Source organism: Maniola hyperantus, chromosome 11 (genome assembly GCF_902806685.2).
Source record: "Maniola hyperantus chromosome 11, iAphHyp1.2, whole genome shotgun sequence".
Lineage (NCBI taxonomy): Eukaryota > Metazoa > Arthropoda > Insecta > Lepidoptera > Nymphalidae > Maniola > Maniola hyperantus.
The window spans coordinates 7,412,601-7,437,608 of NC_048546.1; the positions used below are offsets into that span (position 1 = coordinate 7,412,601).

Sequence of the window (25,008 nt, forward strand, 5' to 3'; positions counted from 1 at the left end):
TTACCCCAAAAAAACAGAGTTCCCACGGGATTTTTAAACACCTAAATCCACGCGTACGAAGTCGCGGGCTACATTGGCTACAGCTAGTTTATAATATTACTCAAAAATATAATTACAATATGCAATATTCAATCAACTTAGCGAGACCGTCATCTACTCAAAATGTACGTATGCATTCTGAATGTTTTGTAAACAAGGATGGATGAACATTTTGCACCAAAATTGACAACCCACATCCACCCACATAATAGAGGGTGAGCCAGCGCGTGCTAGACCTTCGTTATTTTATAAAAGCTGAAAGTTTCTCTGCGTGTTGTCCCCAACGCAGGGAGGAACGATCAGCGACTATGAAGTTTGGATCATGGTGGCTTTGGGAGATAACAGGTACTAAAGGTGTAAAAAATCATACGTTAAAGTATAAAGATTACTTTTTTATATTTTATTCGAAAATAAATAGAAATCACGTCATGCATTTCCAAACACTCAGTGTCGGGGCAACCCCCTGCCAGACAAACTTAAAGTTTAATAAATTGTTAAACTTCAAGGTCTGGCAGGCGCTGGCTCTTAGTCCATAAATTCTTTAGGCCTACGCAAACGTCGGCCATAAAACACCCACGAGGCCCGGCATGATACCTAGTTTATGCTCCTATATCCATCCTACTAATACTATAAAATGCAAAAGCTTCTCTGTCCATCAGTCTGTCCGTCCGTATTACCAGAGTGTATAATAATATAATATGTACATTTCAATGACTACTGTAGTACGCGACGAGTCGAAATGGCAATCGGGGAGGGAACGCCCCGGACACCCGCACAGCCCCCGCACTAATCCAGTGCGGGCGAGCGCGGATGACGTCCGGGTGTGCGGGACGTCCATCCCCCCGCCTCATACCCCGATTGCCAACTCAACCTGTCGCGGACTATAGGTAGGTACGTATTATGGTAGGTATAAGTGCTGTCGCGCTGACTTGAAAATTGAAAAAAAAAAACTTTTGAGCGAGTCCAATCGAAAAGGGAATGTTTCAATGTTTTTATTACTAATTATGAAGGTCAAAACCGAGTAAGCAAAAAATACGTTCATTAGACATGTTTTTATGCAAATAACAACCAAACCGGAATGTTTTTTGTGCAACTGTTATTAAAACTCAGACAGACAAGTTAATTAGACGTGGGATAATAAAATTAGAGGCTGGGTTCATATGAGAATATTTTAGCGATCACGATCTCCCATAGATTCGTATCATGATCAAAAGAGTATGCAAAATATACAGATGTACAGCAAAACAAGTAGTCCAATCTGAACACGAGGCGTAGGGGAGGTGTGCCCAAAAAGAGGATACCGCAGCTTTGAGGTGGGAAAAAAACCTATGAAACGATTGATTTTTCCAAAAGAATTTTATACTGCTGGGAAGAGAGCTTATTAAGTTTGAAATTTAAATTCTTGCAAATTTAAATATTATAAGCATGTAAATGTCTAAATTACGGCAACTTGTAAAATAAAACCCGCTTTGCCCGAGTGGCTCGTAATTACTATCTAGATCTAGTTAACCAATTTTGACGAAATTTGTTACCTGCATGCTTGCATGCCGGGGACGGATATGGGCTACTTTTAACCCGGAAAATCAAAAACTCCCAAAGCTAAACCCACTAAGAAGGTGTAAGACGTTGCACCTAGCCTTGTCGGATCGGATTTCGCGTTCTTAGATAACTAAGTAAGTATGTTTTCGGCCTTATATAAGGCCGCGATTACACCTGTAAGTTTTACTCACGTAAGTAACTTACCTAATTAATTTACAATAAATTTACTAATGTAAATGAAGTAATAAGAGTGTTTACATTATTAAATTTGTCGTAAGTTAATCAAATATCATAAGATACTAACGTAAATAAAAGTTATAGGTGTAATCGCGACCTCAGTCCTAAATCTAGAAATTCCTTACCTTTGCTCCGTATGGGAAATCGAAGAGATAATTCATAATTTTATCAGTAAAATTGTAATCACTGTTGGTCAAGATGAACAACTTTGCCCCGCTCTCCCGTATCCTGGAGAGGAACATCGGTAGCCTGTCGTCCTTCTTCAGATACAGATCCAAGTTTTCTGTAGTTTTCTTCTTCAAATCGCCGTGTATATGGACGTAGTCGACTGCGTTTCTTACGTCTTGGAATATAGATTTGAAGGACATCGCTAAATCTCCGCATCGTACGCCAGTTTTTCCTCTAAAACATCAGTAACAAAACTAATCAATGGTGTATCAGAACTTAGAACATGTAGGGTTCCATAGTCACTCATGAGTGATGATTTACCCAGGTGAGTCGGGCTTCTTCTTAGACGAGGGTGCGTTAGGAACTCTCGTAGCTTTATTTTAAGTTTACGTAATTAAATAATTGCCACCGTTACGGCGATTACGCACTGCACTTCCGTTATCAGAGTTATATCCGTCATCCGTGAGAATACCAGCGATTATCTACGACATAATATTATGTCATAAGCACGTCATAAGCTACCATACAAAACAAAAAGGAACGTACATATTTTCACGGACTCGGATCGGATGTAACCGCTCTTGGGTCAATTTAGGTGTAAAATTTAACAATTGACAATCAAAATGTGCAATGTGAATAAATGACTGACATGATTAAGTATGCTAGTTGCTAAAAACTTTGACCTTCATTATTTTGGAAATGGTAGTTTTGTAATTAATTTTTGAAAACATGTTTGTGATTGGTTGGTGCCTCAAAATGGCTAACGCCCATTGAGATTCTCGTCTCTATCATTTGTTTATTAGGATTGTTATAGAAAGAGCGCTATTCTTTTCGCGGATTGAGTATAGTTAGGGCTAATGGTACGATTACACCTACCGAGTAGTGAAACGAGACAGTAAAATGTCACTCGGCCGAGACAGTGCTGTGGCTGAGAAATTGCGGCGAAATTGCACTCGTTAAGTGTTTATACCAACCGAGTACTCGGCCGAGGACACTGACTCGCCACTGTACTCGTTAGGTGTAATAGTGCCATAAGGGTTTTATTTATCACTCACCTTGTGTATTTTGGCGAATTTGTAAAGAAGTCTATAAGACACGCTATGAGGTAGGTCTCTGGCAAATTGAATAGCGTATTCAACACGTAAACTCGAGACTCGTCCAGAGTTAAGAATTTGTTTGGATACAATTCATAAACTTGCGAGCTGAAAAAATATATTAATTATTTTATATTAATTATTTCATACGTTAAAATATGTTCACTGCAAACGGAACGTGATTAGATTGTGGATTAGAAATAACCTTGATATTTAAAACATGGAATGAATATATTATTATTTATATTCATACCGGAAATTTATTTCAAGTGTAGTCAAGCACTTTAATAAAATAGTAAATACTTACTGTTTTAAAAATTCAAATCCATGTACACAGACTAGAATGTTGCCATACGCGTCTACTTTTAATAGGTTGCCATATAATGTGTCGAACCAAAGACCTCTGAAATATAAAAAAATGTTAAAAAATGTTACATGTACAGGTGGTAGGTAACCTACACGTGTAATATTAATTACTTAGTCATCATCATCATGATCAACCCATTACCAGCCTACTACTGAGCACAGGTCTCCTCTCAGAATTAGACGGTTTCAGGCCGTAGTCCATCACGCTAGCCTAGTGCAAGATTGGCAGAATTCATACACCATCTTAACCACTATCTACTCTACTTAGTTAGATAGGTATGTATATAAATGTATAGTCCGCGACAGGTTGAGATGGCAATCGGGGTATGAGGCGGAGGGACACCCCGTACACCCGCGCTCGCCCGCACCGGGTTAGCGCGGGGGCTGTACGGGTGTGCGATTTTCTTCCCTGATTGCCATCTCGACCTGCTGCATGCTATACATTCTGAGGCCTGAGTGACAGCAATTTTCAACTCCAGCCTCCGACCGCTCGCTGGGTCTGGAAACTTGAGATTTTGCATAGATTCTTTCTATAACATAAACCTCCATTTCAAAGGATTTTGAGAAAATTTCAACAGGTTGATAGAGAAACCGATTCTTGATTAAATGTCTTTAATACATTTCTTCCTGCAAGGGTATTAGATAAGCCTGCTATAGGTTGCTCCTTGCTAGGCAACTTAGTAAACATTCTTCATCTAATTTAGCTCAAGTAAGTATAAGGGATGATTTATGCCAACACGTGGCGGGCGCTACACGGTAAGCATGAACTGCTTCATAATTGTTCGTGATGTTTTGAATCAGTGCCTCGTCCGCGCCTCGTACGTGGCACGTAAACGTGGCGGACAAGAGCCAAATATAAGTCCCGCAAATTCCTATTGCGCTGGAACCATGTCTCATTAACATCGAAATGACGTACCTAATTTTGACGTCAGCCGAAATAAAAATGTGCCATCAGCTCGAAACTTCAGTCTAATGCTGACGTCACTAAAATGGCGGCCACGCGCATTAGCCTTTTGCGGGACTTATAACACATAGAACGCTTGAAATGGTTCACTTCAAAATTATCACTTACCTAACAGGGAATGAAGGGTCATACTCAAATTCTAATATTTCCTCTGGATATCCTTTAGTTACAAGTCTTTCTTTGGTCAAGTTGAATCCTAAAGTTTCGTACTGAGGCGATTTATATTCTGAAAAGTAAAAATATTTTTATCTCGTACCTTTTGTGCACAAATTACCTATATCTCTGGTTATTATTAGAGAATCTATACAAATAAAAATTAATCGGCGAAATGTATGTACGCGCATAACTTCCGAACGATTGCACCAAATTGGATAATATTTTTTGGGATGTTCGTTTTTTTATTTTTTTTATTTTATTAATTAGGAACACATACAATACATATATTTTACATTTACTACATCACTTATACACAAACACACACTGATATATGTATCGATAATATGTGTACACAACATTTGCAAATTATCGTGTCAGATATAAAAGATTAATAAATAAATTTATTGTAATTTACATTACAATAAATTCGTTATTGTCAGAACAAGGTTTGTACAAGAGAATTTTCATGAAAAATCCACAGGAAGAGACAGTTCGGGCGGGACGCGGCCGCGGACGTACTCATTAGGCATCAAAAAGCACCGCTACCTTATGATTAGAAACACTTTAGGATGGAAGTAATAAACATTACAGAAGTCTTTTTCTGTCGTTATAAGTATACGTATACCATAAGAGTCACGTCATATTATCGCATAGATAGAGATATCATTGACAGAGTATAGCAGGTCGAACGCTCATTTACTGATTGATTACATGCAGTGTACGCTCATAACATTGCACCCTCTAGTATCATATTATGACAACTCTCTAGTCTCTACACATATTAATTTACATTATAAAACTATAAGCCAGTTAATATTGATGAAAATTGTTTTAGTATGTACTAGATGATGCCCGCCAATGCGCTCGTGTCGATTTATGTTTTGAAAATCCCGTGAGAACTCTTTGATTTTCCGGGATAAAAAGTAACTTATGTATGTCCTTCAACGGGCTGCAAGCTAATATCTCTGTGCCAAATTTCGATGAGCCGTGAAAAACTAGTAGACAGACACTCTTTCGCATTTATAATATTAGTATGGATATATTTTATAAGATGATAAAATAAGTATATCAAGGAGGTCAAGCATAAATTTCATTTAACGTAATATTACATACTTACAACACCTACATATTTATCTGTTTCACTGATTAAGTAATACTTGTACCTATTTCTGATTAAAAATTTCACGAGATTTATTATCTTTAAGTATATCTGTGTAAAGACTTGTACTGTACGTCGCATCGTTTACCTATGTCAGGTATGTAGGTAGGATAAAAGTCGTGTATTATGCAAGTTTTATCTGGAAAACTTTCATTCTTACAATAATTACTAGCAGTTGCCCGCGACTTCGTCCGCGTAAAATTTCTGGTTTCTCATAAGATTAGAAATTTTCCCGCTGCAGAATGCCTCACTTACCTACTCACTCAGTCTCACCTTACAACCTTCGACCCCCTCTTTCACCTCCTTAGGGGGGAATTTAGTTAGGTCCTTTCTTATCTGATACCTACCCTACCTTCCAAATTCCAAGTTTGTAGGCTTTATAGTTCCTGAGATTTCGTGATTAGTCAGTGAGTGAGTGGTATTTCGCTTTTATATATTTAGATTATTATCAATCTACGTTAGCAACAGAAACGGACTGCATTTCTGATAAGAAACTTTATTTATACGAATTAATGAAAATATTTTATTGTTTATCATTTAATATTGAACAACAATATATCCATGTTATCTATACATCCTAGTCCTACGTATTATAAATTATGTGAAAGTGTATGATCTGTTTGTCTGTTACCTTTTTCACAGCCCATCTGTTTAACTGGTTTTGACGAAATTTGGTCCCTTCCCAGAGATCCCATAGAATCCCGGAGATTTACATACCTACTACTTTTTATCCCGGAAAATGAATAATTAATTCTCACGAGATTTTTGAAACCTAAAGTCACGGACATCATTTACCTATCTAAAAACGTGTCTGCCTGTTCTTTGGTGCGTTTTTAACCTAGAATGCTAGTATTCCGATGGGATTTTTAAAAATCGTTAATAATACATGCAAACTAAGTAGATACAAAGTCGCGGTCAAGAGCGAAAAGTGGTTCATTAAATCTTTGTATATTGCATACAGTCATTGACCTACTATTATTAAACACGCGTTTCGTAAAATAAAATTAATGATAACTATATTCACAGATTAAATGGGTACGTATATTAAATCAAAAAAGAACTCACCAGCCAGTGTGTAGTCCATATCAAATCCGTAAAACTTAACATTTTCTAAATGCAGAGATCTGTTGACGAATATTCTGAAAAAAAATATCATAATTAGTACCTTCATACATTTATATTCTGTGATACTTAATATGGCACAGCTTCCACATCCCAGCTATTGCGCAACGCATTCTCGCTTTCTATGATGCAGTGAAACTCTTACTTTAGTACCTTCATACATTTATATTCTGTGATACTTAATATGGCACAGCTTCAAACAGACCACATCCCAGCTATTGCGCAACGCATTCTCGCTTTCTATGATGCAGTGAAACTCTTACTTTAATAGATAGAAGTCAGTGGCTAAGAGTAAGGATTGGATTTCTAATATCGATCGCTTAATCCCGCATTGCAAAATGAATATTCAGAAATGTTTTGCTACTTCACTTTCCTACACTTTTGGAAATTACTAAATAATTAATTATTTTAAAATTTCCTTCAGTTGCTAAATAACTAATATTGTAAAGTCAAATAAATGCCTTAATATAGATACAAATATGAAATTTTGGTTGAGGCTAAGGGTGAGATCTATAGAGCGCACTCTGACTTTGCTTAGACTAAAACGAGACAGAGCTATCTATCTCTCACATAAATCTGTCTGTAGAGAGACGCAAGGTTCGAATCCTGCATGCCGGTTCCATGATTATATACTTATTTATTTAAAAAAAAACTAAAGTGTAGGGCAATTACTATCATAAAAATTATAAATGAGCGACAAACCCTAACAAATTACAAGAATTATTATTATTATCCATATTAATATAATAAATGCGAAAATGTGTTTGCCCGTCATATCTGTGTGTTATCTGTTCACGGCTCAACTATACTGTACCGCTTGTGATGAAAGGTACAGAGATAGCTTCCATCCTAGAGACGCACACAAGACTACATTACTAGTAGTCTAATTTATATCCCGGAACTTCAGTTTCCACAGGAATTTCACAACCGAAATCCACCCGGCGCGGCGGTAGTCGCGGGTATTACTCGTATAACTAGTATTTGACAATCAGATGGGCGTAGCAAAATACGATTCTTTGCCAAGGACATTCAATAATATAGTTACCTAATAACTGTTTAGTTTATTCATATGACATCAGCTACTATCACGATAAAGTTGGTAGGTAGTTACTTACTATCAAGATTTTCGAGTATAGCAATTAGATATCGAGCAACGCTAATTTAATTCAGCATCAATTTTCACGGTAATTTTATCAAAATATCAATTGGCAATCATTCGATCGGCTTACTTTAAGTATTTAACGATTACCTAATACCTAAGGTATTATCGGTCAATACATATTGAAATTAAATTACGTGTCCTTGCAAAATAATTTATGTTTACAATCAGTTGGTTATGTATTTTTATTTTTTAAGTTTAGTAATCTTCATGTCTTTACCCACATAGGCCATATTTAGGTTACGAGTTGAAAAACATATACTTAAGTGCCTACATAGTATACATATAGGAACCTAATGAACCTACATGCTTACCTAATTGGTAGGTTATCTTCTATAATATAAAAATGAATCACTAAATGTGTTGCTCATAAAGATGGGCGTTATTGGCTATTTACGGCAACGGTTAATCAACAGTTACTTAGTTTCAATACCAATATTGTTAACCGTTGCCGAATATCGGTATCAGAGTTGTGTTTCAACTAATTTAATATGCGCAACGCGCAGCGGTTTCCGTAGTAGTAACTAAGCTAGCTGCCGTATCAATAGGTACCGTCTGTATAGCTAGCGCGCGCATATTCACTAAAATAAAACCAATTTTACTTTCATGAATATCGTGAAGTAATCACAACCTTAAGTTCATAGCAGTAAAGTTTAATTTGATCATTGACATAGGTCAAACTATAGTGGACGCCTGCACGAATAGTTTGCCACAGTCCAGTTAACCAAAAACTTTTCATAAAGATTGATAAACCAAAGAGGACCTTATCTCTATTACTCTAAGGCTAACTGTTAAGCCTTAGCGTAATAGAGATAAGGTCGGCTTTGGTTTACCAAGTTCTTAGTTACTAAGCCGGTAGCCAATAACCGCTCCTTCTCAGCTTTCGGTGAAAGAAAGAAAGAGAAGGCATAATTATTGCGTTTCTAGTTACCCAAAAACCAAACAATGCATTGTCGGTTGCCAGTTGGCAGTGTTGCGTTGTCAGGTGGTTCGTCATAGATGATAACTGAAAACCGTTGCTAGCTACGACAATAACGCTATGGTACGCTATAGGCACGGCAGCGGTTTTCAGTTAAGTTAAGCTATAGCGGACACATGTCTAGTTGCTCATCGCAAATCTCGAGAACAGCTGAACCGATTTCGCTAATTCTTTTTTTATAATATTCCTTGAAGTAGGTACGAGGATGGTTCGTACGGAGAGAAAAATTTTAATCGACTCTGTTAGGCGGAACGAAGTTCGCCACGGCAGCTAGTTACATATAAAATTCTTTAGCTTCGTGGAAAAATAATTACTAGATATCTCGTTTATCAATGTTTATTTTGTTGTTCCACTTGTTTTATTTTAATGTTAGAATTACACCTAATGCGAAAACTATGTTATCCATTACCAGCTTTTCGTTGAAAAAAAAACATCGTAAGTACACGTCCGCGTTCACTTCAAAGTTCAAACGTATTACCTCCTAAGGGCTCTTTCACAATTATTATATTTGCAGTGCGACGTCTAAAGTTGTCAACGCTCTTGACCTGCGCTGCGCGACGCGGCGCGGAAATTAAAAATAGAGAGAGAGCAACCAAAGAGCTCTTCATTTTAACAGCACACACAATAAACACTTTATAAATTACGTAATTTAAAAAACTTAAAAAATCCGACTGCGTTAAACAAACTTTAGTTACTGGTACTGGAAAGGAAAAATAACAAGCATTGTACTATTTAAACTACAATTTAATAAGATCATAAACATAAATTTTAAAAATGAACGGCAGGCGGGGGCAAACTAATAGCTCTTAGTAATAGTAGACTAAATATTTAATCCTTTGGGCTTCGCCGCAGCGCCGCGGTGAAATTTTTGGAAATTATGCAAAGAGGAAACAAGTACTAAAACAGGCCTATTATGGGTAAAAGCGTCGATCACAAAGACGTAAGTATCAATTGACCACCATCCACGAATGACATCCATGTGACTAAGATTTTAGAAACCATCCGGTTTATAGACACTGAAAAATATTGACACGGCAATAATAAATTATCCGTTACTGTATTTATTATTACAGACACGGATAGCGAATTTATAAGGTTATTTTAATGCATTAAATTAAGTTGAATGTGGCTCAGAAAGAAACCTGCCCCCCAATTGTGTAAGAATAACCATTTCATGGCTATCGCAATCGTCAAGAAATTCTGCCATTTGATTGGTTGATTCGCTGTTTACATTTTTTCACAGCCAATCAAAGGGCTGAATTCTTGACGATTGCGATAGCCATGAAATGGTTATTCTTACACAATTGGGGGGCTGATCTGCCCCCCAATTGTGCAAGAAAACAATGTGTCATCGTTATTGTAATCCTCAACAAATTCTGCCATTTGATTAGTGTGAGAAAATGTAAACAGCGAAACAACCAATCAAAGGGCAGAATTTTTTGACGATTACCATAACGATGTATACGTTTTTCTTACACAATCGGGGAGCTGATCACCCCGACTAACTCCACGCAGTCTTGTCTATCCTATCCTGTGATTCAGTGAAGTGCGAAACCAAAATCTGGCGAAGGAGATCTTAAATGAAGGGTCTCGTATATAGGCTGCCTTCATGGGCTCACGAGCAAAGGTAAGAGAAACCGTAGCAAAATACAGTCTCACAGGTGAAGCTGAATCAAGGGACGACGAAGCGCGTCTTCTCACGTACCGAATTAAATGTATGTTCATAGTTCACAATACGAGAAAATCCTTCCGTGTCTGAAATTTGTCATCCGTCGATACTTTGACAATACTTTACAGTGTCTATCATCTATTTCTGAAATTAAAGGATGGTTTCAGGATTTCGGAAGAATTTGTATTTCTGACCAAAATACTGCAGTGCGAAACAGAGAAATCAGAAACCTACCTAAATCATTTTATCAGTTTTTATTTTTATTTATTCAGATACAAGTTAGCCCTTGACTGCAATCTCACCTGGTGGTAAGTGATGATGCAGTCTAAGATGGAAGCGGGCTAACCTGGAAGGGGTATGGCAGTTTTTATTAAACCCATACCCCTTTGGTTTCTGCATGGCAGTTAGTGTATATGTTATGGGCAATTTGATAAGTCCCGAGTCCGGGCACTATTAATAATGGCCGGTCTGTATTTATAATGCCCGACTCAATTGGACAATGTGATTAAAACAGCATGATTAATCACTTTTCCCGGCCATTATGAATAATGCCCACTCTATCTTGGGCAAAGTAATAAAATAGGTGAACTGTAGTGTTTTTGTTTATTAAATGAAATTAAACTTACAAAATTTTCATGAAAAGTCAACGAAAAATTAACTATATAGGGAAAACAGGCACAGAGAACTTAGGCTGCAAGAGCGAGCCAAGCGAGCTCGGGACTCGGGGCACCCCGACTCGGATAGGTTATAAGGTGGTGGTTATTTCTTTTTAAACCACCCAGAAAAAGCTTCGCGGGGCTCCGTCGACCTGGCCAGTAGTAGGGGATTCGCCGGTTCTGGCCCAAAAAAAAAAAAAAAAAAAGTTTTGGGGTGCGCTGAATCGTTTGCGCTCACTCCCGTGTTCGTATCTCTAACCGTTTAAAAGTTAGCTTTTCGTCAAAATTAATCCCTAGTTCGTTATCTACTTGCTAATGACCTACTAATCACCCTCTATTGTTCGCATGCTCACTGCTTCATTTCATGGGGATTACAAAGGAAAGTCTTATCTCTCATAAGTACTGTTTATTGGCCTCCAAATATTGATTTAAATAATTCTAACAAAAACATATCATTCTCTAGTGTATTTTTATTGAATAAATCTAAAAAATCTGAACTTGTATAGTAGCCCGTAAACATGAAATACAAATACATTATACAATATTCGCCGCAAACTGCTGTATAATCATTTTTAATCCTCCTTGTATTGAAAAACTTTGAACTTGTATAGTAAGTAACCAGCACCAATCAACCTGACTGGACATGGGCCTTCCCAAGAGTACACCACCACACACGATCCTCTGCCTTCCTCATCCACCCACTTCCCGCTACCTTCACGCTGAGCGACTTTGAATTGCTAATGACCTACTAATCACCGGTCTATTGTACGCATGCATGGGGATTTCAAAGGAAACTTCTTATATGTCATAACTACTGTTTATTATTCTTCAATATCTACCACAAAAACAAATCATTCGGTACAATATTTTTATTGAATAAATCTAAACAATCTGAACTTGTATTGTAAGTAACCAGTACCAATCAACCTATTTAGCGTTCACAGCTGGACATAGGCCTTCCCAAGAGCGCGCCAACATACACGTTCCTCTGCCTTCCTCATCCATCTACTTCCCACAGCTTAACATATTATTTTGATGACATTTCGTACAGACTTAGCTTACATCCTGGGATAGGACGCTACTTTTTATCTCGGAAAATCAACGAGTTCTCATGGTATTTTTAAAAACCTAAATCCATGCGGATGAAGTCGCGGGCGTCATCTACTCAGAAATATATTCGTATTACACTAACGATTGCTTTTCTGCATATCGGGCATAACATTTTATCCAATGATAAAGCACATTTAGTACACGTTATAGCATGACCACATGGTCTATAACACATGCCTACTTCTTCTACAAGACAAATTTTACAGCAAAGTTTAAATGTTTCTTCAGCATTTTCTACACATAATATGTTTCTGCCTGCAAATTTAGAACTTATTGTATTGTTATTTACAAATTGTTCAGAGTCTTTTGATGTACCACAAACATCTTTGGCAATAGTTTGTATGTATGTTTCACCCATCACAAGTAAAACATAGGGGCAGGACGGAAACCAACGAGCGTGCTCCGACCATGGAAGATCTTCGATGTCCCAATCTTTGAGTCCACCATCACAAAAGTAACAAATCACTCGATCACTTTTTCCTGTATAAAAAAAACCAGCGTCTGCCATTTCTTGAGGTTTTTGATTTAAACCTTGAGGCCAGGCATCAAAACTTCGCAATCTTGCGATTTTAGTTGCATAACTAGGATATTTGGGATATAGAAACTCCATTTCGATCTACGAACAATGGATTTCGATGTTAATAAAATATATTATAACAGATTTTTAGTAAGGTTTGCAAGCTTATTACACATTATTATTTATTGAAAATTAATTCTTTAATAACGATTTTACACACATTTACTGCTATTTAAGTATATTTCGATTTTTAACATTTTTACCTATAAAAAAAAAACATATTTAAGGTGATGGTGGATAACTTAAAATAAAACAAAAAATATCTTTTAGCATTGTTTTATTACAAACCTTAATGAAAATGTAGATACAAGTTTTGGCTTAATCTATTTACTAGATTTTCTTAACTGCTAGTATATATAATATGATAATTTTTAAAGTTGAATGAGTTTCTTTGTAAGAGTTCCTTACATTCATTTTAGCCATTTTTTTGATTTAATCATTCTTTAGTTTTAATAATTTATCAAAGCTACTAAACCGAACAGAGTGTTTTTGGTCATAATATTATTCATTTCTAATAAGGGGTCCATTTTTCCCAATCAATTTTTTTCTTTATTTTTTTAATGTGTTTATCACCCTTTGGAGTCTTTAAAGTTCCTTCGTTAGATGTAAAATTCCCTTCGAGCGATTTCATCTGCAGTTGATGAATAAAATCAGACCTTTTAGAATTTCCGATGTAAGTCAAAGGTATTTTAATTGCATGTAATGTCTTAGCAAACTTTTCCCAACCTATTGGATCACTTTTTTTTAGAGGTCTCAATGTATCATTAATTAGATCAACAATATTACTGCCGGGAATTTTTTCATTGTTTATTAACACTGTACCATCAGCATGATCCCAATAAATTGCATTTTTACTCAAAGAAATCGAGTTTAATAACAACTCACCTTTTTTCAAATATGATTTTGGTATCAGACTTAAAATTTGAGTTGTTGTGTAACGTGGTTGATTATTTTCTTTTTCTGTAACATCATCTGTCGGTGTTTTGAATGACATTAAGTTTTCATTTTCTGTGTCTTTATTTTTGTAACTCTTATTTTCATTAATACTGTCAGTAATAATTGGTAACAAGATAGGTTGACGTTCTTCCTCGGTGAAATGTAGATATCTTTGTAGAATTTGTAAATATAAAATACATTTTTACGATCTTCAATATTACTATTTAAAATCTTTTGCATTTCTACATCTAATCGGGACATGGGATTTTCAACATTGGTTTGCTGTTTGAGTCTTTCTATAAAACTAGGCTCAACAAGCAACATTTTTTTGGCATTTTCCATATTAAACTAATCCACTCAAAATAAACTCCAAAATGAAAGGTAAAAATGCTCCTACTTTTTGTATCAATATATTTTTCTTTAGTTTTTTTTTTCCCTTGTGATACAAAGTGCGAAGTATACTTTTAAATTTTTTTAACTTTTTCTTTTGTACATTCACAAATGCAATTTATCTCTTCTTCTCCACACGATTTTAATAATGCTTTTTGACATTTAGGTTTAAGTATATGCAATGCGAGTAACAACTTTTTATGTGTCTTCAGACTTCAGTGCATTATTTGTAAATAATAGGAATTTGACGATTCTTTAAACTTTTACTATTCTTTGTTGAAATATTATATTCTACACAAAATTCATCACAGGTAAATATTTTTGATTTAATTGGACACATCATTTGCATCTTGTTTAAGATCAATCATTAAATATCCATGTGCTTCTTTTGTTGCATCCTTATAGCCATCCTCAATGAATTTTAAATTATCTGGTGACACTTGTCTTGATAAGTATCGTATTTGGTTTTATGATATCACGAGGATTTTTAAAATAAATAATGTAGCTTTAATTCAAAGATATAATATCTATTTAATCTTTTCCATGTTGAAAAAAAAATTTAAAGTTTTATCTCTAAATATTTTTTTGTGTTTAATTATTTTTTTAAATAAGTTTTCGACTTTTATTTCATTCATTGAATTTTATGGAACGTGAAAACAAAGTTTTATCTCTAAATATTTTTTTGTGTTTAATTATTTTTTTAAATAAGTTTTCGACTTTTATTTTAATCATTGAATTGAATTAAATTTTATTTTATTGAAATAATCCTTGCGATGTTCGTTCTAACAATATAATGTGTTTGGAGAAATTTAAATTTATATGATTTAAACTTTGTTTTCACGTTCCATAAAATTCTATGAAGAAATAAAAGTTCTGTAAAACAAGTTAAAATTTAATTCAATTCAATGATTAAAATAAAAGTCGAAAACTTATTTAAAAAAATAATTAAACACAAAAAAATATTTAGAGATAAAACTTTAAATTTTTTTTTTCAACATGGAAAAGATTAAATAGATATTATATCTTTGAATTAAAGCTACATTATTTATTTTAAAAATCCTCGTGATATCATAAAACCAAATACGATACTTATCAAGACAAGTGTCACCAGATAATTTAAAATTCATTGAGGATGGCTATAAGGATGCAACAAAAGAAGCACATGGATATTTAATGATTGATCTTAAACAAGATGCAAATGATGTGTCCAATTAAATCAAAAATATTTACCTGTGATGAATTTTGTGTAGAATATAATATTTCAACAAAGAATAGTAAAAGTTTAAAGAATCGTCAAATTCCTATTATTTACAAATAATGCACTGAAGTCTGAAGACACATAAAAAGTTGTTACTCGCATTGCATATACTTAAACCTAAATGTCAAAAAGCATTATTAAAATCGTGTGGAGAAGAAGAGATAAATTGCATTTGTGAATGTACAAAAGAAAAAGTTAAAAAAATTTAAAAGTATACTTCGCACTTTGTATCACAAGGGAAAAAAAAACTAAAGAAAAATATATTGATACAAAAAGTAGGAGCATTTTTACCTTTCATTTTGGAGTTTATTTTGAGTGGATTAGTTTAATATGGAAAATGCCAAAAAATGTTGCTTGTTGAGCCTAGTTTTATAGAAAGACTCAAACAGCAAACCAATGTTGAAAATCCCATGTCCCGATTAGATGTAGAAATGCAAAAGATTTTAAATAGTAATATTGAAGATCGTAAAAAATGTATTTTATATTTACAAATTCTACAAAGATATCTACATTTCACCGAGGAAGAACGTCAACCTATCTTGTTACCAATTATTACTGACAGTATTAATGAAAATAAGAGTTACAAAAATAAAGACACAGAAAATGAAAACTTAATGTCATTCAAAACACCGACAGATGATGTTACAGAAAAAGAAAATAATCAACCACGTTACACAACAACTCAAATTTTAAGTCTGATACCAAAATCATATTTGAAAAAAGGTGAGTTGTTATTAAACTCGATTTCTTTGAGTAAAAATGCAATTTATTGGGATCATGCTGATGGTACAGTGTTAATAAACAATGAAAAAATTCCCGGCAGTAATATTGTTGATCTAATTAATGATACATTGAGACCTCTAAAAAAAAGTGATCCAATAGGTTGGGAAAAGTTTGCTAAGACATTACATGCAATTAAAATACCTTTGACTTACATCGGAAATTCTAAAAGGTCTGATTTTATTCATCAACTGCAGATGAAATCGCTCGAAGGGAATTTTACATCTAACGAAGGAACTTTAAAGACTCCAAAGGGTAGTGGTGATAAACACATTAAAAAAATAAAGAAAAAAATTGATTGGGAAAAATGGACCCCTTATTAGAAATGAATAATATTATGACCAAAAACACTCTGTTCGGTTTAGTAGCTTTGATAAATTATTAAAACTAAAGAATGATTAAATCAAAAAAATGGCTAAAATGAATGTAAGGAACTCTTACAAAGAAACTCATTCAACTTTAAAAATTATCATATTATATATACTAGCAGTTAAGAAAATCTAGTAAATAGATTAAGCCAAAACTTGTATCTACATTTTCATTAAGGTTTGTAATAAAACAATGCTAAAAGATATTTTTTGTTTTATTTTAAGTTATCCACCATCACCTTAAATATGTTTTTTTTTATAGGTAGATATAAAATGTTAAAAATGTTAAAAATCGAAATATACTTAAATAGCAGTAAATGTGTGTAAAATCGTTATTAAAGAATTAATTTTCAATAAATAATAATGTGTAATAAGCTTGCAAACCTTACTAAAAATCTGTTATAATATATTTTATTAACATCGAAATCCATTGTTCGTAGATCGAAATGGAGTTTCTATATCCCAAATATCCTAGTTATGCAACTAAAATCGCAAGATTGCGAAGTTTTGATGCCTGGCCTCAAGGTTTAAATCAAAAACCTCAAGAAATGGCAGACGCTGGTTTTTTTTATACAGGAAAAAGTGATCGAGTGATTTGTTACTTTTGTGATGGTGGACTCAAAGATTGGGACATCGAAGATCTTCCATGGTCGGAGCACGCTCGTTGGTTTCCGTCCTGCCCCTATGTTTTACTTGTGATGGGTGAAACATACATACAAACTATTGCCAAAGATGTTTGTGGTACATCAAAAGACTCTGAACAATTTGTAAATAACAATACAATAAGTTCTAAATTTGCAGGCAGAAACATATTATGTGTAGAAAATGCTGAAGAAACATTTAAACTTTGCTGTAAAATTTGTCTTGTAGAAGAAGTAGGCATGTGTTATAGACCATGTGGTCATGCTATAACGTGTACTAAATGTGCTTTATCATTGGATAAAATGTTATGCCCGATATGCAGAAAAGCAATCGTTAGTGTAATACGAATATATTTCTGAGTAGATGACGCCCGCGACTTCATCCGCATGGATTTAGGTTTTTAAAAATACCATGAGAACTCGTTGATTTTCCGAGATAAAAAGTAGCGTCCTATCCCAGGATGTAAGCTAAGTCTGTACGAAATGTCATCAAAATAATATGTTAAGCTGTGGGAAGTAGATGGATGAGGAAGGCAGAGGAACGTGTATGTTGGCGCGCTCTTGGGAAGGCCTATGTCCAGCTGTGAACGCTAAATAGGTTGATTGGTACTGGTTACTTACAATACAAGTTCAGATTGTTTAGATTTATTCAATAAAATATTGTACCGAATGATTTGTTTTTGTGGTAGATATTGAAGAATAATAAACAGTAGTTATGACATATAAGAAGTTTCCTTTGAAATCCCCATGCATGCGTACAATAGACCGGTGATTAGTAGGTCATTAGCAATTCAAAGGCGCTCAGCGTGAAGGTAGCGGGAAGTGGGTGGATGAGGAAGGCAGAGGATCGTGTGTGGTGGTGTACTCTTGGGAAGGCCCATGTCCAGTCAGGTTGATTGGTGCTGGTTACTTACTATACAAGTTCAAAGTTTTTCAATACAAGGAGGATTAAAAATGATTATACAGCAGTTTGCGGCGAATATTGTATAATGTATTTGTATTTCATGTTTACGGGCTACTATACAAGTTCAGATTTTTTAGATTTATTCAATAAAAATACACTAGAGAATGATATGTTTTTGTTAGAATTATTTAAATCAATATTTGGAGGCCAATAAACAGTACTTATGAGAGATAAGACTTTCCTTTGTAATCCCCATGAAATGAAGCAGTGAGCATGCGAACAATAGAGGGTGATTAGTAGGTCATTAGCAAGTAGATAACGAACTAGGGATTAATTTTGACGAAAAGCTAACTTTTAAACGGTTAGAGATACGAACACGGGAGTGAGCGCAAACGATTCAGCGCACCCCAGATTTTTTTAGATTTCGAAGTTGACCGACCGGCGGAGGGGGCCGAGGTTGGGAGGGGGCCCAGGAGGTGGGCCAGAACCGACGAATCCCCTACTACTCTGGCCTCTGTCGTGGTAGTGTTTATCACTTTTGCAAAGTAAAACATTTGTTAATAGAATGTTTGTCAAATGTTTTTTTGTAAAATTATATGTTTGCGGAATACGACGTTTGTGATTTGATTAGTTTTTGAAACCTTTTTGGGAATTATTCATACTGCCTGGTCCAAGCGATAAATTCAAGCTATCTCAAACATGACTTATTACATGGACCTCGGGCCGTCGGGCATTATAAATAATGGCCGATCAAAGTGATAAATTAATCACTTTGCCCATCACTCTTGGGCATTATTAATAATGGCCGGTCCTTATTAATAATGCCCAGTTAATCACGTTGCCGGTAACATATACATTAATAATTATAGATAGGTAGAAAATGGGGCCGATTCTCTTGTACACAATCTCTAAACTAAACTAAATTAACAGGTTTAAATCTAGTGCTATCCTTTTCGGCAAGCAACATTATGAAGGGAATAGCAATAGATTTAGACGTGTCATTTTAGTTTAATTTAGAGATTGTGTACAACGGAATTAGCCACAATGGGGCCGATTCTCTTGTACACAATCTCTAAACTAAACTAAATTAACAGGTCTAAATCTAGTGCTATCCTTTTCAGCAAGCAACATTATGAAAGGGATAGCAATAGATTTAGACGTGCCATTTTAGTTTAGTTTAGAGATTGTGTACAAAGGAATTAGCCCCATTGTTTAAAGAAACTTTCCTTTAATTAGTGTAACGAATATGAATTACGCACGGCGCACTTTTGTAGAATACCTGTGCTTGAGTATGTGTGATAAATATTAAACGAGTAACTACGAAATTCCAATAAAATCGAACAAGCGCTATACAAACTGATAAAGAATGACGTTGTACTAACTAGGTACAACGACAACGTCATAGGTAGCTCCACTAGCTAGGTAGGTATATTATAAAGGTAGAGGTATGTAGATATTCTAACGAATAATATGTATAGAGAGGCAACTGTTACAGAAAATTATGCAAATACACTCGACTCGACCTCAATACATACACCCCGTAGGCGTACATTGCGTACTTTAGCATCACCATCATTAGAACATTGTTTTACTTTGATAGTGTTATTAACTTAAACTGCTTCATTTTACAATATGCTTACTTTGAATTTATCTGGGATAGTAAGTAATAGTTTAAAAATATTTATGTACCTTACTATAGATTCATAATTAACTAATTATTTATTACCATTTATAAAAATTAAGACGTAATAAATAAGACGTTTATGTTATGATACCTACGTGATACGTGATGGTTACTCAGTGGGCGATTTCAATTTCAAAAGAAATCAAATCAGAAATGAGGGATCCGTAGGAGAACTAGAGTAACCGACATATTATTATCACACAGCTAAACGGGTTGCGAAGCTGAAGTGGCAATGGATATGGCACATACTCGTAGTTCAAAAGACCGATAGACGCTGGTGTCCCAAAATGCTAGAATGGCGACCTCGCATCAGAAAGAGTAGGGTTGGGAGGCCCCCCACTAGGTGGACAGACGACATCAAACAAGTCGCACGGAGCTGCTGGATTCAGGGGTGCAAGAACGCGGCGCGGCAAAGTCCCTACAAGAGACCTAAATGTCCAGTGGTGTCCGTCTATCGGATGATAATGATGAAGTGATAACTTTTGCGCAAAATTTGGAGCATCCGTTTATAGCACTAAATGCTCTGAATAATATAATTTAGTGTTCTGGTCTTGACACAAAATTTTATTTTTGATTTGGAACATACTACAGAATATGTCATCGAAATTGCGCGGCAAGCCAGGTGAGACTACGGATTTAAACATTGGTGCCAGTAGGTGTAACATCCGATTAATAACACTATCTAGAGTAGATGACAGCACAGACGCATATCCGCGTTATAAACCATGACTGCGTGCAACTGACTTTAGATTTAGAATTATCTACAAGATCAATGTCACTACGCAAGTTCATAATTCCAGCGAATGTTTTCCAGGCATCTAGAAATAATTTCGACTCGAGTAAAATATTACGGACGAGATTGCGTCTTCCCACATCCTATTTATGTTATTTTAGTAGTATTATAATATTATCTATCGATCAAGATGTTCTCATATGATAGTTTTTTGTAATACTATACCTATAGGCTATATCATAGCTATTGTTTCAAACTATCGGATTTATTACCGGATGGAACCCTTCTGAGAAATTATAAAATTATCACACTATACCTAGTACCTATTAGATACCACTTCAAATTCCTGCTAACTGATTGCATTAGTGATGAGTAGACTAGAATTTATTCTGTGAAGCTTAGGTACTACTATACATGACTTGTACTGGAGTTATGATAATAAGTTACACTAATACGTTTGATTTACAATAAATTGTTGTTGGCCGACTCCACTTAACGCCCAAAATATCTTGACTTAACAACTGATAAATATTCCGAGAGTAAAAATAGATATCTAACTCACTCATTAGGTGCCGCAGTGTATCTGTCCCCTTTGCCATACGAAGAGCCATTCGTAACGATCGAGTTATGAGACAAATCCGGTGTTCCATTCGCCATGACCTCGTGATACCTCATGTCATTACACTCTCGTAGCTTAGGGCTAGTATTCAACTTCTGCTGTGTGTTTTTCATCTACAGAATAAGGTTACTGAAAGTCTTTTACTATTTCAACCCAAATATAACTGTACTATAAGTCTTGAAACCTAAACATATTGTAACAAAGTTTATGATTCTAATAATGGACAACTTCTATTCCAGAAGGTAAGAAGCATTTGCGCAAATATCCTTGATAGTAACAAAGTTAGGTAAAATAAATAGTGACCGGACCTTCGCACATGCGGGTAATGCGTGTAACACATTCTTTAGATTTTCAGTGGGAGATGTGGAGAAAAACTATGCCAAACAATGTTACTGACACTAGTCACATACATAATTATGTTCACATATAAAATCGTAAATGCCGTAGGAATTAGGATGTAGCAAATAAATCGGTATGGATTATTGGATTGATATATAAGAAATCAAAACAGGTATTAAGGTCATATAGCAGGCAAGAGGGCCCTTTTTACAGTTTTTCCTGTTAACTCAGCAAAATATTCATTAGAACATGACAAAGTTTACATTATGAATTATAAACTGGAATGGAAACCTGGAATAATTTTGAGAAAAACTATACCTACTTACCACTAGTCACATAGTTACATGATTATGTCCACATACGAAATCGTAAGTGACGTAGGAATTAGGATGTAGCTAATAAATCGGTATGTGTGTCACCTATAAGAAATCAAAATATGAATAGAAGTCTGTGAGGAGTGAGGACTAGCCAGTCATAGCAAGCCCTACCTATATAGTTTTTCTGTAAACTTGGTAAACTATTCATTAGAATAATCATGACAAGGTTTACGAAGTAGGTAAGTATATGAATTAGAAAGGGCAAAACCTGGTAGATAGATATGGTAAATTATGGAAGTGTCTAGTAGTAATTTAAAACGGGTTTATTTAATTCTATTGACTAATGCTATTTTAATAATATTTTCCTGACAATAGATTTTCAAATTTTAAACAATACCTATTTGATAATATTTTTAATGGAAAGAAAAGACCCAGATAGGTAGGTAGGTATACCTAAGCATACATAAATATTATGAAAGACTGAAATGTGTACATACTGTACGAGTCATTAACTTAATAAAAGATCTTTGTTTGAGTGTATTAAAACCTAATCGTTTATTTTTTTTGTTGAATAGAAGTATAATTTTTAATATATTAAATAGGTAGGTACCTATTTGAATAATATTAAGTATTTAGCCATATTATATTAAGCTTGAAGAAAAATACAAATGTGTACTACAATACAAGTAATAAAGCTGGCAATAAAGGACAATATTGTGAACTAAATGAAGGAGAACTACTTTACATAAAAATAAAACTGAAAACTGGAGCTAGGTACTGGGACCTTACACAATACACAATAACATACAAAATGTGATACGAGTGTTTTGCGTATCAGATTATTCAGATTAGGTGAATGTGCGACTCATACAGAACCTAGCCCTAACTTTGTTACATTCAATAAAAAGTATACAAACACTACGCCTTAAAATTTTGTAATACATTAATTGGGCACGAAAATACGTATCGAAACTCGGAATGAACTCTTTGTCAATAGATCACAGACAAAAAAATTGTTTACGATTAACTTTATGTGAGCACTTTGAATAGGTACACTAACGTAGATGATCGCGATAAGGTCGATTCGTGATAATCAAGTTTCACAAAGGACGTTGTCGAGCGGCAAGCGCGTTCGCGTATACTGACGGTGACGCGGGACGCCATTCACGATATCCTCAAAGTTTTCCGGCCCCCGCGACCGCCGCCGCCGCCGGCTTCAAACAGCTGATTCACTTCCTTGTACCAGTACCAAACTATACCAACAGCCGATATGTTGTTTATATGAAATGTAAATAGGTATCTACGAAGTGAAGTGATCTGCAAGCAACGTCTTGAAAGAAAGATTTATTGCACTTTTTCACGAAAGTTCCAAACCCGAACCCAGTGGTCGTGCGTCATTTGGAAGTTTTGGAACCTCTTACCAAATAAATTGCCACAACTAGGTCCAGCCCCTGAGAATTCGACAGCTTGATGAGTCCAATGACGAGACGAGTGAGGCACTGGCGTACGTTCTTTAGAGTTCCCGGCACCTCTCACTCAATATGTGCTGAGTAAGGCCACCGAGAGGTAGAAATCCCACATAACCCAATTATGTTCTTTTCTTAAGAATTTTACCCATCAAAAAAAAAAAGATATGTATTACAAGTTCTAATCAAAATTGCAGAAGACCATTGGGATACCTATTCTTACTTGTAATTACTTGTAAATGTAGAATACTAGAAGAGCAATCCTGCGGGGTGACGTAACAGGTGAGATGGGAGGATTAAACCGACTGGCCGAAGTCGGCACTCTGCAGATGAAACTTTAATGATTTTTCTTAGAATTGAACCAGTCAGTCAAGGTATGTAACTAGAACCTACCTTAGGGTTAACGCTTTTTAGGGTTCCGAACCCAAAGGGTAAAGACGGATAAAACACATACAGGTATCTAACTCTGAAAAGTTAGAGGTGCATACCCAGGATCGAACCCCCGACGACGTTCCGATTAGGAGGCCAACGTCTTCCAGCAGGCTATCGCCACTCCTATTCTATACACAGCAGAATTTTATATTATCCTCTAATCTACCTAGACAAGAAATGTGAATGTGCAGTAAGTAGTTAAAATCGTATTTCGAGATATTTTACCGTCATGGACCGCCTGGTAAATATTGATATGAACGAAAATTGTAAAAGTTTATTTGAATAAAAACCATTCACATTTAGCATCAAGATACAATATTCGGAAAATAATTATAAATAATGACGATTCCTAAAAACTACTAATTAAAAATTAATATTTCTCATCGTCAAAAAGTCCGTCCCTAGTTGCCCCTGGGCCAAAGGTGCCCCTCAAGCTGGTAGCACTGCCACGCTGAATGGCGATGGACAACCTTTGGACCAAGACTAGGCCCCTGACTCTGAGCGCGGATCGCAGCCTCTTTCTCTGGCGACGGCCGATGTCGCGCACGAAATACTTCGCTTCCTCATCCCAGCAGCCCATCGTCTCCACCGCCAGCGGGATGAAAATATTAGCGACATTTTACTGTCGCAGCTCGCGAATATAATATTACAATCCTCTATATCATTATACATGTATGACAAACCGGCTTTACTCACGTTACTCCTCTCTATCCTGTTTATATTTACAACTTGCCATCACTGGAATTTCTTCTAGATAAATATTTACAATATCTATCCTGCTATCAACGTGTGACGTACATACCTATGCTGTAAGTCTCTCTTATCAAACCAAGTGCTGTGCATGGTGCTTAGGGATTCTGCGAAACTGTCCAGCTCCGCGTCAGTTTTGTCACTTTTTGCGAACGGTTTGTCGATGCCGACAACAGATTTGTCAGGTATTTCCACAGTAACATCACCGGCAACGAATGTCACCACAGGTTTACGCTTCGTTGCCGAGTTGGCACGCGCTCGGATCTCTTGCGGAGTTAATGACGGCGACAGCGGATAAGCGATTTCGAATGCGTCCGGCATTTTGATTAACGTTAAAATATAAAACCACACGTAAAACGGTCCGATCGATATAAAAGTCAAGAAATTAATGTAGAGA

The 25,008-nt window shown here is 35.4% G+C and overlaps 1 protein-coding gene across 5 annotated transcripts in view; it reads right to left on the reverse strand.

The window, feature by feature from the left end:
- The window catches only part of LOC117986575 (cytosolic purine 5'-nucleotidase-like), a 35,913-nt gene extending 10,905 nt beyond the window's left edge, over window positions 1-25,008 (reverse strand). Inside the window, exons 1-7 of one of the 5 annotated variants that reach the window (XM_069501661.1) lie at window positions 22,927-23,118; window positions 21,251-21,491; window positions 6,788-6,861; window positions 4,516-4,633; window positions 3,385-3,480; window positions 3,039-3,185; window positions 1,941-2,217 (exon numbers count right to left, since the gene is read on the reverse strand). In XM_069501661.1, coding sequence (XP_069357762.1) covers window positions 1,941-2,217; window positions 3,039-3,185; window positions 3,385-3,480; window positions 4,516-4,633; window positions 6,788-6,861; window positions 21,251-21,420 — 882 coding nt within the window. In that variant the 5' untranslated portion in view covers window positions 21,421-21,491; window positions 22,927-23,118. Of the gene's footprint in view, window positions 1-1,940; window positions 2,218-3,038; window positions 3,186-3,384; window positions 3,481-4,515; window positions 4,634-6,787; window positions 6,862-21,250; window positions 21,492-22,880; window positions 23,119-24,663 lie in introns of those variants that run through there. The other 4 variants (XM_069501659.1, XM_069501658.1, XM_069501660.1 and 1 more) reach the window with 4 other exon arrangements.